We start from the raw sequence: 17,500 nt of genomic DNA on the forward strand, positions 1-17,500 counted from the left end.
GTTTCCATCTAAAAAAATGTGGTTTTACCGGAAGTGCCACAGACAGTTCAACAGAAATTTGTCTCGGAGACAGGGAGATTGCAGCACCATAAAAAAACACATAAGAGGGCGGGTTATGCTTCCTACTTGTGCCACAGAGTGAGCTTGTCGCAGCCATGATGCAGTTAATTTTGGTTTATGCCCTGTTTTGAAGCACGGTCTGCGCGATGTCATTCCACGCTGAAACTGCCTTCAATACAAAGAGTAAACTAGACGTGTCGGTTGTTTTTTTAGCATCACAGACTCGACGAGAATGAAAATGAAACATTAAATCTTTATATCACGTGCATGTTTGATCGCACTGGCAGCCACAGTGGTAGTTTGGAACAAAGAAGTGGCTCATTTGTCGAGGACGAAGCGGAATGTTTCCTCGACCTCGGAACCACTGTTCTATACTGTCCAAATAACTTCAGCGTCGTAACTTGCAAGCGCATGTGTTGTCTTTGGTTCGTGTAAATAAATCAAACAACAAAGCACGGGCAACTTATTTAATGAAGAGCTCACAGTCCGTAGACCGACGAAGGTTAGAACAAGGAAGTAGCGCTTGTTCTCGACTCGAGGACAGAGCAGGCTGGTCGAGAGGACCAATCAGAGACCTATTTTCGCCCTTTCACGCCGTCGCTCCCTGCGTCGAGACACAATTTTGGGGAGGTGCCCCAGAGTACCTGCGTGATGGGGGGGGGGCTTCACTACGTTAACTGCGCGGCTCACTGCATTACGACGCAGGGACGCTGGACTGGAGGCATAAACCACCCTTAAGAGGGCACAAACAACACAGACAAAAGTGTCCATGTCCGTCTCAAGCTGTGAAACCTGACTCAGTATATGTGTATTGTGTATTGTGTTTATTTGTTCATCTCAAACTCATGTACTTTTCACAATACGACTAACAGGAGATAATATACTTTTTTTTTTGTCATAACCAATTCTTACCAACTTAAAGGTACACTGTGCAGGAAATTGTCAAAAAAAGGTACTGCAACTATGCTGCTCATTGACACTGGGCTGCCTATTGCCAAATTTGATATTTTCATGAAGGTTTACTGAGTAATAAACTAATATTTTCTAGTATGGCCCAAGTACAGTCATTTTTGCAGCTAAAAACGGCTATTTCTGGAAATTCAAAATGGTGGACCATAGAGAAGATCCCCCTTTTCATGTATGAAAAGTGCATTTTTTCCAATCATAATGAATACTTAGAATTTGATGGTGGTGGTAAGTATTCATAAAAAAGGGAACATTAGTGAATGGGTAGCATGAATTCTGGAAATAAAAAACTCTGTGTACCTGTGTAGGATGTTTGCCAGAGTAGGTAGTATTGTGTGTGTGTGTGTGTGTGTGTGTGTGTGTGTGTGTGTGTGTGTGTGTGTGTGTGTGTGTGTGTGTGTGTGTGTGTGTGTGTGTGTGTTTGTGTTTGTGTTTGTGTGTGTGTTTGTGTGTGTGTGTGTGTCTAGTCTGCTGTTTCGTAGTGCATAAGCGATGTCATGAGTTTGTCACCTTCTATTTGTGTGTGTGTGTTCTGTTGTTTCATAGTGCATAAACGATGCCATTAGTTCACCTTCTCCTTCTCTGTGTGTGTGTGTGTGTGTGTGTGTGTGTGTGTGTGTGTGTGTGTGTGTGTGTGTGTGTGTGTGTGTGTGTGTGTGTGTGTGTGTGTGTGTGTGTGTTCAGTCTGCTGTTTCGTAGTGCATAAGCGGTGTCATGAGTTTGTGACCTTCTCGTGTCCCGGGGCCGACAAAGGACCATCCGCAGATGTGAGTCACACACACACACACACACACACACACACACACACACACACACACACACACACACACACACACACACACACACACACACACACACACACACACACACACACACACAAATAAGAATGCTGACAATAATTGGGAGGGAAAGTGGAAAACAGCGATCCTAGCGGTTACGTTCCAAACACCAGGGCGATCCTATTGAAATTCCCATAGACAAGTTTTTTTAAAAATCCCACAAAGATATGCCTAGGAACTTTTTCAGCTTACACAATAGGATGAACTACTACCTGTGAAAATCTTGAGTCATTTTTTGCCCTTTTAAGAAAAATAAAAATTGTGCCAATCTGGTCGGAAACTGACTACAGCTCCCAGCATGCTTTGCTTCGCGCCTCGTTGACAACACAGAGAAACAAATGAACGCGAATGAACGCAAGTTCTTCGCGTTTCCTCACATTCTTGTAATCCTGTGAGTTCCATATTGTCTTCTTATTACACATATATACACACGCGATTAGTTTGGTTTGGTTTTAGCTTCTCTAGTAGATATGATGGCTTTTGTGGTGACGAGTAACCTCTGGCTCATGTTTGGCTATGCTAATTTGCCTATGCTAATTACATGGAGTAAACACGTCACACATACCAGTCAGTGTAGTTCTGTATTAGCTTTTTAAAGAATATTAAAATCAGTTCAGATCAGTGAAAAACCGAACATTTTACCACCTGATTCGATAAAACGGACCAACATGCATATTATATGACTGCCACTACTCCTACTTCGTCGTCAGGGCCGAGATGTAATTTTTCAAAGAAAAAACCCATTCATTTGTTGCAGGGGCTTGGAACGTTGCCAGCAGGGGGCGTTGAGATTACTTTCCCTCTCAATATACCACTTGAAATAAAAAAATAAGATATTGTATTGAACCATACACCGTGAGCCTTTCCGACCTCTCATCCAAGTCTGCTGTTGTTGCCATGGAGGCACACTTTGTCGCCTAATGTCAAAGCTGGAATCATAGTGATTTGCTGAACCATTTCATTTGTACAATGAAAAGTACAAACTGACCTATTCCTCTTAGAAGTGGGTATTGGCAAAGGGTTCATGATTCGATGCGCATCACGATACACATGCCACGATGCAATACTATCACGATGCACTGGAGAAAGTCATGTGTTATTGACATGCATTGCAATATTTACTTCATTTCTTTTCTTTTTTCACCTTTGCCAACATTATACAATACAAATCTGAATGAAAATTATGATAGTTATATGTATGTAGAGTAGGTTGCAAAAGTTTCAAAATAATAATGATGATTTGAAGCTTGGTAGCACTATCACATCATATGTGGTTTCTGGACTAAAGGGTAACAGAACTTTGAAAGGACACATCACGATACTGCGCCCTTGCATCGCGATACAGTATTGTGACTATATATCACGATTAATCATGATTTGATTCAATATAGTCACAGACCCACTTCCTTCTCATAGCGTCAAAATGACAAGCAATTCATGTATTGTGCCTTTAAATATGGGATTTTTATGTTTTTTTCTGTTTTTAAAGATAATATAGACACCCTGTGCACCTTTTTGGAAATATTTCAGTTCTGTTCACTCATTCAGGAAATATTTTCAAAATGACCACGGCAGTACTGAAAACTGTGATCATTTTGGGCACAATAAGTGTGAGGTTACATTTTCATACCTTGACACTCCCACACACACACACACACACACACACACACACACACACACACACACACACACACACACACACACACACACACACACACACACACACACACACACACACATACATACACACACATACAATTTGCCGAGTAAGCTGCTTAAATATTTATTCATTTAGTAATTCATTAAGTTCAGCTTAAAGTCCTGGCTAATGACCCAGATAACACACACACACACACACACACACACACACACACACACACACACACACACGCACGCACACGCACACACAAGCATGCACAAGTGGGCAGACACACACACACACACACACACACACACACACACACACACACACACACACACACACACACACACACACACACACACACACACACACACACACACACACACTTGCTTCCTCTCCCTCACTCTTTCTCTTTTTCTCTGTGTCACTCTTCACGCATGCACGCTCGCACGTACACACACACACACACACACACACACACACACACACACACACACACACACACACACACACACACACACTGGTAATAACTAGCTAGTCTAGCAAGTGTTCTTCCTGTGTGTGAGGCCCAAGATTTTGATATCTCTGACACATGCACATTCCTGTGTGTGTGTGTGTGTGTGTGTGTGTGTGTGTGTGTGTGTGTGTGTGTGTGTGTGTGTGTGTGTGTGTGTGTGTCTGTCTGTCTGTCTGTCTGTCTGTCTGTCTGTCTGTCTGTCTGTCTGTCTGTCTGTCTGTCTGTCTGTCTGTCTGTCTGTCTGTCTGTACTGTGATAAATGTGAGCCTTCGGGTATATTTAATATTATTTATGTGTGTGTGTGTGTGTGTGGGGGGGGGGTGTCTATATCTGTGTGTCATTTGTATGTGTCTGCATAATATGCCTTTGTGTGTGTGTGTGTGTGTGTGTGTGTGTGTGTGTGTGTGTGTGTGTGTGTGTGTGTGTGTGTGTGTGTGTGTGTGTGTGTGTGTGTGTGTGTGTGTGTGTGTGTGTGTACTGGTATATCGATTCATGTGTTTGTGTTTATATTTCGGGACCCTCGCAGAAGTTGAAGTTGTGCAGAACCTATGTTATAACTTAACTGTCACTAAAATTGTAATGGCTATGTCTTAGTCTGTTACTTAAGGCTCTCCATACTGTCATAGCAATGTTGTTTTGATGTAGTTGAGTATTTTCACTAGTTAGTAGTGAATTAGTAGTGAATGCGAGCCCCACCTTTTGACCATATCATCTCTCTCTCTCTCTCTCTCTCTCTCTCTCTCTCTCTCTCTCTCTCTCTCTCTCTCTCTCTCTCTCTCTCTCTCTCTCTCTCTCTCTCTCTCTCTCTCTCTCTCTCTCTCTCTCTCTCTCTCTTCTCCCCTCCTCTCTCTTTAGGACCCCCGCTCTCGACATAAGTTTAAGGTCCACACCTATTCCAGTCCAACCTTCTGTGATCATTGTGGGTCGCTGCTGTACGGCCTCATACACCAGGGAATGAAATGTGAACGTACGTAACACACACACACACACACACACACACACACACACACACACACACACACACACACACACACACACACACACACACACACACACACACACACACACACACACACACACACACACAGGTCTGGTAAAATACCACAATGTGCAGAAATCTTTAAAAATGTTAACATAAAAATACATACATTAGCCTAAATAAATAAACGGTATAGAAAATGTCTATAGATGTCAGATTGTCTATAACCTACAGTATGTGTCGATCAAGGCGAGAGTTGGAGGCGTCGATTGGGACAAAGCGCAGTGTATAGCGTGGGGTGAGAGCCTCAGTCTCATATAGCACCTCATATCCAGGAACCTACACATTTTCTGTACATTCTAGGTAAAAGGGACATCATATTAATTGTTGTTTTGGTAATGTTGTCTATTGGCAGTAACAGCCTGACTTCTTCACACCATCAGATGCACACAGATGATCGTAATGGTTATAACTATAACAGCTGTGAATTGTGAATGAAATGTGTATATTTTTATGAAAGAAAAACAGATACATTATGCATTTTGTTAAGATTTGCGTTAGATGCTGACACTGGCTGCATGGCAGTGGCGGCTGGTAGTCTGTCAAACAGGGGAGGCTGTTCAATTACAATATGTCCAGAACGCAAAAAAAAGGGGGGGGGGTGTCAATTTTGACACACATCTTACATTGGTCCTGAGCCACATATGGCCTCACACACTAAAGGACTCTTGTTGAGACAAATTTGTTAATCATTAATCATTATCCCCCTTGTAGCCTATTCATAGGGAAATGTTTTTTTTATTATTATTATTATTATCATTAGGCCTACCTCCGCCACATAATGATGTGATTGAGTTTGCCTTCGTTGTCTTTGTTCATTACTGGGTGCACGGCTTAACTTACCACTAGAGGTCGCAAAATCTTTAATTATTTACCAGACATTGCCAACACAGTAGGAAACAAGGACTCGCCACTCACGGGACTTGGCAGTTAACCAGTTGATCAGACACCACGAAAGCTCAAAAGAAACGGTTGTTCTTCCCTACCTTTTTCACCAAGTCAATATTAGGCAGTGCTCTGCTCTGCTCCTTGATATTCATTTTCTCCTCATAATGACGACTGGAATTCGCCAGAATTTAATCCACAATGCTTGGCATTTTGCATAGCTCTCTAGCTTTCTTGGGGGCTAGCCCTAACGAAAAGTAGGCAACTTCAACTTTTGAATTGGGAGATTAAAAAGGATAAGGACGTGCCACTATTAAGACTTTATTCGCAACACTAGGTTTACAAGAATATGTACACAAAACTGGAGTACACCGCAATGAATAGCTTCCCCACTGGTTACCACGACGAAACTTCTCAGTCAAATTAATAACATATCCGCATTTCGAAATGAAATCAACTACTGTAGCCTACTGACACGGGGTTCACCCAATCACAAGTCGGAGCTCCAGTCTCCGGTCCCTCCCCCCTCCTCTCTCTTCTCCATTCACTCCCAGTGAGGCTCAGTCTCAAAATCAAAAAAAAATCACGGCAATAGCCAATGACCGTTTAGCATTTTGCCATTGAAAAAGCGTACAATCCCACATGCCATTGAAGTCCATTGAGACTCGACTCGCTTGCGTTGTCATGAGCGGAAAAAAAAACTCGTGCGAGCCTCGGGATCTTATTACAGATTGGTTTCATCTCTAAGTTGAGCACATGCATTTTCTATGGAGCTGGGTCTGAAATAGCAATGTTATTAAGTCGTGTAAAGCATTAGTTTACATACTATTCTCCGTGATTTTGGACAGGAGGCGGCGCCTCCCTTGTACTCAAGGAGGAATCGCCTCTGCTGCATGGTCAGTGGTCAACATTAAAAACCCATTTTGGAATTTTTGGGCTATTGTCATTTCCAATGTGGCAACACAGAACACAGAAACTGTTGTATGGTTTCATTTTAATTCTAGTTTATAGCTGTCTCTTTGTCAACGCCTTCCCAGGGCTCCCTAGCGTATTTGTTATTCATAGAAATGAACACATTTCCTTAACGTGTAAGGTGTTATAGTGGTAAGCATTACTATTGCATGTGATTGTGTGAAGCGGTCAAGCTGTCACTACCAACAGACATCAATAACAACAATCAATATGATGTACCTTTTTCCCAGAATGTGCTGAGACATACAGTATATCTAGACGTTTCAATTACACAGAAACTAGTCGTAAAACCACAGCACCAATGGCAGTCATCAATGGTCTATGGTCAACATTATCTTAGGGATTAGTGGCCCCATGTGGTCAGGAGGAGTAACTACACAGACATGTACACTACATCTCTGTCTCTCTGTCTCTCTGTCTCTCTGTCTCTCTGTCTCTCTCTCTCTCTCTCTCTCTCTCTCTCTGTCTATCTATCTATCTCTAATAATATAATAATAATGATAATAATAATAATGATACATTTTATTTAAAGCCCCTTTCAAGATACCCAAGAACACTGAAGAATAAACTGATTAGGGTAACAATGATAACCATTGATACAAATAAATAAATACAAAAGTAGTGCAATATTCCAATAGAATCCATGAGACAATAAGACAACGAATGAGCATAAAACAATGACAGTGAAAGTGAAAGCCCGCCTGTGAAACTCCCATTGTCATATTGATGCAGGACTCAGTGCTCACTGCATTCAACAAAATTGCATTTATACCTCAACCGTGCAAGGGAGCAGCCCCAAACGGTGGTCCAAGGGAGTAGTGTGGCGGGACCGTACCATGCTCAAGGTACCTCAACCATGGAGGAGGATGTGGGGGGATCACTGGTTATCTCGGGTATCGAACCAGCAACCTTTGGGTTTTTCAACACTGGGGTCGCCGGGAATTCAAATGAAGTACCTTGGAATGTGTAGTTGAAGAAAGACATACAAATGTAATCACTTGTTTCTTTTGTCATTTACAACAACTCCACAAAATTTCATCAATATCTGTTCATAACTTTTTGAGTTATCCTGCTGACAGACAAACAAACAAACAGAGAAACAGACAAACAAACCAACAAGACTGTAAACAAAACCTCCTTGGTGGAGGTAACAACACGACCAAAAACATAACCTACTTGGCGGAGGTAATTAATATAGAGATTGAAACACTGCATACAGTCTTAGACTGCCATAAATATCTGTTGGTGTTTTTGTTGTCATATTTTTTGTTTTTGAAAAAAAAATTGTTAATGGGGTCCAATGGCAAGAAATGTTGGGAACCACTGAGTTGGACAATAAATTACAGTAAAAGTCCCTCAAGACAAGCATGCGAATGGTGCATTCTCTTGTCTTCTAGCATGTAATGACGGGGGCAGCCGTGGCCTAGTGGTTAGAGAATTGGTCTTTCAATCTAGGGGTTGCAGGTTTGAATCCCCCCTTACCTCTCCCTACATCTCCATTCATGGCTGAAGTGCCCTTGAGCAAGGCACCTAACCCCACATTGCTCCAGGGCCTGTAACCAATACCTTGAAAAACAATAACTGTAAGTCGCTTTGAATAAATGAAAGCGTCAGCTAAGTGCAATGTAATGTAATGTAATGTAATGATCAAGAGAAGTAACTACATTGAAATGTACAGTAAATATGCTCTCTCTCTCTCTCTCTCTCTCTCTCTCTCTCTCTGTATGATGAATATCCACAATGCACAATCCACAACCATTGAACATCTACAATGGTTAATGTGTGGCTAACGTTCAATGTCTCTCTCTTTCCCTGTGTGTGTGTAGATTGTATGATGAATATCCATAAAAGGTGTGTTGCCAATGTTCCAAGCCTTTGTGGGACCGATCACACGGAGAGGAGAGGACGCATTTCCATCAAGGCCCACATACACACACACACCCTCTCCGTCACCAGTAAGTACATGCGCGCACACACACACACTGACAAGAGTCTGGCCTGGGACTAGGGCAGCTCGAGCATTAGTGTACATAGTTACAAAAGAGGAGAATCTGTATTCTCAGTTTGCAATCTATAACGCATACTTTTAATGCGTGGGGGATGAATTAAAATCAAGGCCCAGGGCTCTCAAGGACCTTGCATGGTGTTGTCAAGAAAATATGGTTTGTTGTTTAAATAACAATGGAGGCAGGCATTGAGGTGTCTCACGAGAGATTTTAGACAACATGGGGGGGGGGGGTATTTGGTTTTTAATAATGTCACAGAGACAGGAAGCAAGCTGGATTTTCAGGTCTTCAATACTTGAGAACTAATTTGCTTGCAGTGTTCCTCATTCAACCCAAATTTGGCACTGTGATTCTGATATGAAGGACAAATTTGAGATATTTTGCAATTATGTTACTGGTCTGGCCCTCTTGAGATCAAATATGCTGTATGTGGCCCCTGATGAGTTTGACACTCCTGATATACACAGTGCACCACACTACCTCCAAGTGTCCAGGTGGGGGCAGCATAGAGTAATGAAAAGATGATCTGTGACTAGACACATGAAAAGAGGCCACAAGTTGGCCCGGGGGCATATTGTGTTAATCACATTACAATATGCTACACTTAACGGACACCTTTATTCAAATTAACTTGCAGTTATTATTACAGGGTATTGGTTACAGTCTCTGGAACAGTGTGGGATTAGGTGCCTCATTCAAGGGCACTTTAGCCATGGATTGAAGTGTAGGGAGTGGTCAGGTGGGATTTTAACCTACAACCCTGAGATTAAAATTCCAACTCCCTAACCGCTAGACCACAGCTGCCCCATTCATGGGTTCTGAGAGTGTGGATTCAGAGTGTTGGTAATATCTGAAGAATTTTTGGCCTTTTGGGTGTGATCAAATTTTAAAGTAGAAAGCAGAGACCTGAGTTCTGAGAGTTTATCTTATGTATAGAACAGACATGATGTTAGCCCCTTTAAAGATGAAATGAATGCTTTCAGACCAAACAATAGTAGACTATGTAGCAGAGGCGATTCCTCTTTGAGTACAAGGGAGGCGCCGCCTCCTGTCCAAAATCACGGAGAATAGTATGTAAACTAATGCTTTACACAACTTAATAACATTGCTATTTCAGACCCAGCTCCATAGAAAATGCATGTGCTCAACTTAGAGATGAAACCAATCTGTTATAAGATCCCGAGGCTCGCACGAGTTTTTTTTCCGCTCATGACAACGCAAGCGAGTCGAGTCTCAATGGACTTCAATGGTATGTGGGATTGTACGATTTTTCAATGGCAAAATGCTAAACGGTCATTGGCTATTGCCGTGAAATTTTTTTGATTTTGAGACTGAGCCTCACTGGGAGTGAATGGAGAAGAGAGAGGAGGGGGGAGGGACCGGAGACTGGAGCTCCGACTTGTGATTGGGTGAACCCCGTGTCAGTAGGCTACAGTTGATTTCATTTCGAAATGCGGATATGTTATTAATTTGACTGAGAAGTTTCGTCGTGGTAACCAGTGGGGAAGCTATTCATTGCGGTGTACTCCAGTTTTGTGTATATTCTTGTAAACCTAGTGACACTAGTGTTGCGAATAAAGTCTTAGTGGCATGTCCTTATCCTTTTTAATCTCCCAATTCAAAAGTTGAAGTTGCCTACTTTTCGTTAGGGCTAGCTTGCAAGAAAGAGCTATGCAAAATGCCAAGCATTGTGGATTAAATTCTGGCGAATTCCAGTCGTCCTTATGAGGAGAAAATGAATATCAAGGAGCAGAGCAGAGCACTGCCTAATATTGACTTAGTGAAAAAGGTAGGGAAGAACAACCGTTTCTTTTGAGCTTTCGTGGTGTCTTATCAACTGGTTAACTGCCAAGTCCCGTGAGTGGCGAGTCCTTGTTTCCTACTGTGTTGGCAATGTCTGGTAAATAATTAAAGATTTTGCGACCTCTAGTGGTAAGTTAAGCCGTGCACCCAGTAATGAACAAAGACAACGAAGGCAAACTAAATCACATCATTGTGGCGGAGGTAGGCCTAATGATAATAATAATAATAATAAAAACATTTCCCTATGAATAGGCTACAAGGGGGATAATGATTAATGATTAACACATTGTTTCAACAAGAGTCCTTTAGTGTGTGAGGCCATATGTGGCTCAGGACCAATGTAAGATGTGTGTCAAAATCCCCCCCCGTATCTTTTGCGTTCTGGAAATATTGTAATTGAACAGCCTCCCCTGTTTGACAGACTACCAGCCGCCACTGCTATGTAGAGTAACATGTATTAATCCCGGAGGAAATGAAGGCAGGGCCGGTTGTAGTCAATTTGGTGCCCTAGGCGAGCACCCCTTTCTTTTTTGTGCATTCAGAATTTGGCATCTGTAAACATACCGCCGTACATCTGGTTGAGCGCATCTGATCTAGTACTGTATACTGACTGCCCATAAATAAGTTAGTCATTGCCAATGTAAAGTTTAATGCTTTATTTTGTCTTATGCTCCAATGTTGTGGGACTTTTAGGTGTTACTGGTGCCCCCAAGACATTTGGTGCCCTAGGCGACTGCCTTGTCTGCCTATGCCGATCGCTTACATACATTAAGCCACAGGCAGAAACCACTTCAGCTCTGAAGGTCTTGTGCATAAAAAAGACATGCAGTTACACAGCCCTTTTAACCCATTAGCCCCTTTAGCAGATATTCTATGAGTATTATTATCTTATGCAGTCTCTCTGCCTTAAGTAGCACCTGCACCTGCAAAAAAATGCCTGCTGAATGCGTAAGGCCTTTGTGGGAAATGGTGCACTAAGCCTATAAAAACCTAAATATCTCAGCCTCTGGAGCACATAAAAACATGAAATGAGTTGCATCTAAAAGCGAAGACCCTCCTCTTGCATTACACAGTGTTCATTCAGATTAACATTCAGTACATTTTTAATTTAAAGAAATCTCTACTCTCAAGAGCCTGGATGCTGTGCCTGGATGATGTCGCTACAGGCACCTAGGTCAATGCATATACCCAGTATCCGGCATGAAATGTAGGCTTTTAGACAATAGCTGAGCAGAGTGACATTTATTATTCACTGAGGAAATGAAGGTGTCTGGAAGTATATTCACACACACTATTGCAAAAACATATATAGCACATGCTCATATACACCTAGCCATAGGCAGAACACACCGTTACGAAAATGGACCATGGTTTTACTATGAGATCTGAACCATGGTTTTTAGTTACTCATAGTTTACTCACGTTTTTTTAGCACGGTTTGTGACTATGGTTTAACCATTGATTGACTATAGTTCGACCATGGTTCAACTATGATTCAACCATGGTTTGACTATGATTTGCCCATGGTTTAACTATGGATTTAACCATGGTTTAACTATGGATTTACCATCGTTTAACCATGCAAAAATTAACCATGGTTTTACTATGACAACTAACCGTGGTTAATAGTTATTCATTACATTAAAGTGAGCTGACTCTCTTTTTAATCTGAAGTGACTTACAGGCTATTGGTTACAGTTACAGTCCCTGGATCAATGTCAGGTGCCTTGCTCAAGGGCACTTCAGCCATGAATGGAGGTCTATGGAATGGTGAGGGCAGTATTCGAACCTGCAATCCCATGATCTAGAGTCCAACTCCCTAGCCATTACACCACGGCTGCTCGCATGTAGTTAGACAGGGGTTTCGTGTTTTCTTGGGTAACCAAGAATACCATGGTTTGTGACTATGGTTTAACCATGCACCTCTCCCCCCGCACCATGTTTTTAAAAAATGGCTTTTGGGGTGGGCGCCCATGGTTTTAAAAAAAAACATGGTTTGGGGGGAACCATGTTTTATGGCAAAGAGTATACTAGGGTTAAACCATAGTCACAAACCATGGTTGTCATGGTTAAACTAAAAACATGATTAACTATAATCTATGGTAAAACCATGATTAGTTTTCATAGTAGAACCATGGTTAATTTTAGTAAGGGCTACTACTATGACAGCTACTGTACTAGAACTATGGTTGGTTGATAGTACTTAGAATCACCATTAAATGTGGTAGTAAAACCATGGTTACTGCATTACAACCATGGTCGATTTTCGTAAGGGTAGAGTAATCATGACATACCATGGTAGCACCATGTACTACATAAAATCACAGTAATACCATAGTAAGCCACAGTACTATTATGGTAGGTTCAGAGTACTTAGAGTAATCATGACATACCATGGTAGAACCATGATAATCATAGTAATACCATAATAAACCATGGTCCATTTTCGTAAGGACACACAGACACCAAACATGCACACACACACACACACACACACACACACACAAACACAGACACACGCACACACACACACACACACATGCACGTGCGTGCGCACACACACACACACACACACACACACACACACACACACACACACACACACACACACACACACACACACACACACACACACACACACACACACACACACGCACACACTTACGAAGACAGTACACACTTACTGAGTACACACAAACACACACACACACGTGGTAATATGGCTGTACACGCACACACACACACACACACACACACACACACACACACACACACACACACACACACACACACACACACACACACACACACACACACACACAAGCTACGTGCTACGTGCTACACACGGTGTTCACTGCTTGGAAATATGGATGCATGTTGTGACTGTCCATATGTGGGGTCGGGGGGTTAGGCGTGTGTGCGTGTGTGTGTGAGAGAGAGTGTGTGTGTGTGTATGTGTGTTTGGGGGTGGGGTATGTACATATATATGTGTCCATGTGCGGGTAGAGCGAGTGTGTGTCTAGCCGGGGGTGTGAGGCGGTTGACATTATTGTTGTGTGTATGTGTTGTGTGGAGTGGGTCTAAGGGGGGTGCGTGTGTGTGTGTGTGTGTGTGTGTGTGTGTGTGTGTGTGTGTGTGTGTGTGTGTGTGTGTGTGTGTGTGTGTGTGTGTGTGTGTGTGTGTGTGTGTGTGTGTGTGTGTGTGTGTGTGTGTTGTTTTTCAGGTCAGCTGTGTTGGCTTCCTCTGGAAACCGCATTAGTGGATCAATCAAACGATTGGCCCACATTTCACACACACACACACACACACACACACACACACACACACGTGTGTGTGCGTGCGTGTGTGTGCGTGTGTGTGTGAGCAGACCGATATCCCATTTAGAACAATGTGTCTCCAGTTCAATACACTCTCTTCTTTTGGCTCGGAACAACATCTCTCTCTCCCTCCCTCTATATTTCTCTCCATACCCCCTCTCTCTCCCTCTCTCTCCCTCTCAATTCAATTCAATTCAAAAGTGCTTTATTGGCATGACAAAAGAAACTTTGTATTGCCAAAGCATGGTACATAACATATATAAGACAACAATAATAGGAACAGTAAGACATAATAAAATTATACCACTTGTGTGTGTGTGTGTGTGTGTGTGTGTGTGTGTGTGTGTGTGTGTGTGTGTGTGTGTGTGTGTGTGTGTGTGTGTGTGTGTGTGTGTGTGTGTGTGTGTGTGTGTGTGTGTGTGTTCGTGTGTGTGTATGTGTTCGTGCGTGTGTGTGTGTGTGTGTGTGTGTGTGTGTGTGTGTGTGTGTGTGTGTGTGTGTGTGTGTGTGTGTGTGTGTGTGTGCGCATATAGAGTGTGTGTGTGTGTGCACGCGTGTCTCAGTTTGTTTGTGTGTGTTTGTGTGTGTTTCCGTGTGCATGCTTGGGTGCATGCGTATGTCCATCCAGTCTTTGAGTGTGTTTCAGTGAATATTCGAGCACATAAGCATAAGGTATTTAAAGAATACATATAATATACAGTATATTATAATATAACATACAGTATCACTCATTGTCCCTCTGCTGGTGGCATGTGAAAATGTATTGGGCTGACAAGAAACAACTCAGTTCTTGTTCACCCATGATAAATGGGAGTTTGTTCTGGGTTGGGAGGGAAGTGAAATTTGGGTGTTTCTGCTCAAATTTTTGGAAGAAGATTTCACGGATATTTTTAAATTTGTTGCATTCGGTTAGGAAGTGAAGCTCGGTTTCAACAATATTGTCAGTGCATTGTCTGCAAAAACGTTCTTCTCTGGGAAGCCAGTCTTTTTTATGTCGGCCGGTTTCAATGGCCAGGCGGTGTTCACTGAGTCTGTATTTCGTCAATATTTTTCTCAAGATAGGGTCTTTGATTTGAGTTAGATAGTTTGCAAGTGCATACTCTCTGTTTAGGGACAGATAGCATTGCATCTTGCTTTGTGTTTTGGTTTTCAATTGCCAATATTGATAATAGTTATTTTTCAAGAATAAGAAAATTTGGTTTAGTGGAGTATGTTTTGTAATTTGGACCTGGTCTTGCAGGCCTGTAGAGTGTGGAGGTGTTAGTGGGAAGGGATAGCAGTGGACCTGATTGGTATGTGGGGTGGTGACTTTGCTCAGCTCTTGGTTTTGCAAGGCTGTGACATAATGAGTGTGGGTCACTTAATTTGAGGTGCTTCCAGAATTTAATTGATCTTTTTTGAATGTTGATTATAAGAGGGTATCGGCCTAGTTCTGCCCTGCATGCATTATTTGTTGTGTGTCGGTGGACTTTTAGGATGGTTTTGCAGAATTCCACATGCAGGGTCTCAATTGGATGCTTTTCCCATTTATCAAATTCCTGATTTGTGAGTGGACCCCACACTTCACTGCCATATAAGGCTATTGGTTCTATCACAGATGAGAATATTTTGAGCCAAATTTGGATTGGAATTTCAAAGGGTACTTGTCTTTTTATGGCATATAGAGCCCTGCGTGCCTTGTCTTTCAGTTCATTCACTGCCTTATTGAAACTTCCATTGTAATTGATTCTGAGGCCTAAGTAGGTGTAGTCTGTGACATGTTCAATTGTTTGTGGTCCTAAAGTAAATGTATTTTGTCTTCCGTGGTATTTGGAACCTTTCTGAAATATCATTATTTTGGTTTTGTTGTTGTTCACTGCCAGGGCCCAGGTCTGGCAGAAATTTTGGAGGAGCCCAAGCTGCATTTGGAGTCCATTTGCTGTTGGTGAGAGAAGGACTAGATCATCCACAAACAGCAGGAATTTGGCCTCGATGTTGTTCAGAGTGGGTCCTGTGGTGGTTGACTTTTCTAGGATGGTCGCCAGCTCATTTATATATAGATTAAACAAAGTTGGGCTTAAAGGGCAACCTTGCCTCACGCCGCACTCTTGGGGGATATAATCTGTTCTTTTAGATCCGATTTTGATGGCACATTTTGCTCCTGAGTACATGGATTTTATAATATCATATGCTTTTCCCCCTACACCATTTTTCATTAATGTGTAGAATAATCCGTTGTGCCAAATGGTATCAAAAGCGGTTTTGAAGTCTACGAAACAAGAGAATAATTTGTTTCTTTTGTGGGTGTATTTTTCGATTAATGTGTGTAGGGTGTAAATATGATCAGTGGTGCGATGATTTGGTAAGAATCCGATCTGGCTTTTGCTCAAGATATTGTGCTTCATAAGGAAGTCCATGAGCCGTGAATTAATAATACTACAGAATAACTTCCCCAGGTTGCTGTTAACGCTGATGCCTCTGTAATTTTTAGGGTCAAATTTGTCTCCGTTTTTTGTAGATTGGTGTAACTAATCCATGGTTCCAGATGTCGGGGAAATAACCCACACTTAGGACTAGGTTAAATAGTTTGAGAATAGCCCATCTAAATTTTTCACTCATACATTTTAGCATTTCATTTAAAATGCAGTCAGGCCCGTATTGCTTTCTTTGACTTTAATTTGTTGATATGAGTGAGTAGGTCCTGTTCAGTGATTGGGAAGTCAAGTGGGTTTTGGTAGTCTTTGATTGTGTTTTCCAGATCGTGCAGTTTGTGGATTATGTCATTTTGTTTCTTGTTTTGGTCAGATTGAACATTCTTGAATAGAGTTTTGAAATGATTAGTCCAGATGTCTCCATCTTGAATTACCATTTCTTGATGTTTTGATTTTTTTAAATGATTCCAATTGTCCCAAAATGCATTCGTTTTTATTGATGCCTCAATCAGTGCCAGCTGGTTTTGTGTGTACTGAGCTTTCTTGTTTCTGAGTGTGCGTTTGTATTGTCTCAGTGTCTCACAATATAGATGTCGAATTGATGTGTCATTTGGATCTCTATGTTTCTGGTTGGATAATTTGCGAATTTCTTTTCTTAATGACTGGCATTCGGCGTCAAACCAGCTGTCTTCCTTTTCGACTTTAGGTTTGTTCCTTAATCTCTTTAATTTGGCCTTTCCTGCTGTTTTTTCAAATATTATGCCAATTGTTTCCACAGCCTGGTTGACACCCTCTGTACTTAAGGTATATGGGGTGTCTAGAAAGGTTTCCAGGAGAGCTTGGATGTGTTGGGTTCCTGTTGCTTTTATAAATTCCTCATTACTGTTTTCAGCCCATCTGTATGACTTTTTAAAGTGAAACAGCTTACTGGACTGTGATTTTAGGGTGTTGTTTTCTGACATTTTTATGAATATTTTGAGTTGGCTGTGATCTGATAGGGGTGATAGTGGTTTGACAGTGAATGCTCTAATTGACATAGGGTC

General features: G+C 41.9%; 1 protein-coding gene across 2 annotated transcripts in view; it reads left to right on the top strand.

Annotated features, from left to right (window-relative positions):
* Positions 1-17,500, top strand: part of prkcba (protein kinase C, beta a) — a 49,383-nt gene that overhangs the window by 9,005 nt on the left and 22,878 nt on the right. For both annotated transcript variants that reach the window (XM_063207414.1, XM_063207420.1), the window contains exons 3-5: positions 1,711-1,793; positions 4,880-4,991; positions 8,747-8,875. In XM_063207414.1, coding sequence (XP_063063484.1) covers positions 1,711-1,793; positions 4,880-4,991; positions 8,747-8,875 — 324 coding nt within the window. The remainder of the gene's footprint in view (positions 1-1,710; positions 1,794-4,879; positions 4,992-8,746; positions 8,876-17,500) is intronic.

This window comes from Engraulis encrasicolus, chromosome 1 (genome assembly GCF_034702125.1).
Source record: "Engraulis encrasicolus isolate BLACKSEA-1 chromosome 1, IST_EnEncr_1.0, whole genome shotgun sequence".
Taxonomy (NCBI): Eukaryota; Metazoa; Chordata; class Actinopteri; order Clupeiformes; family Engraulidae; genus Engraulis; species Engraulis encrasicolus.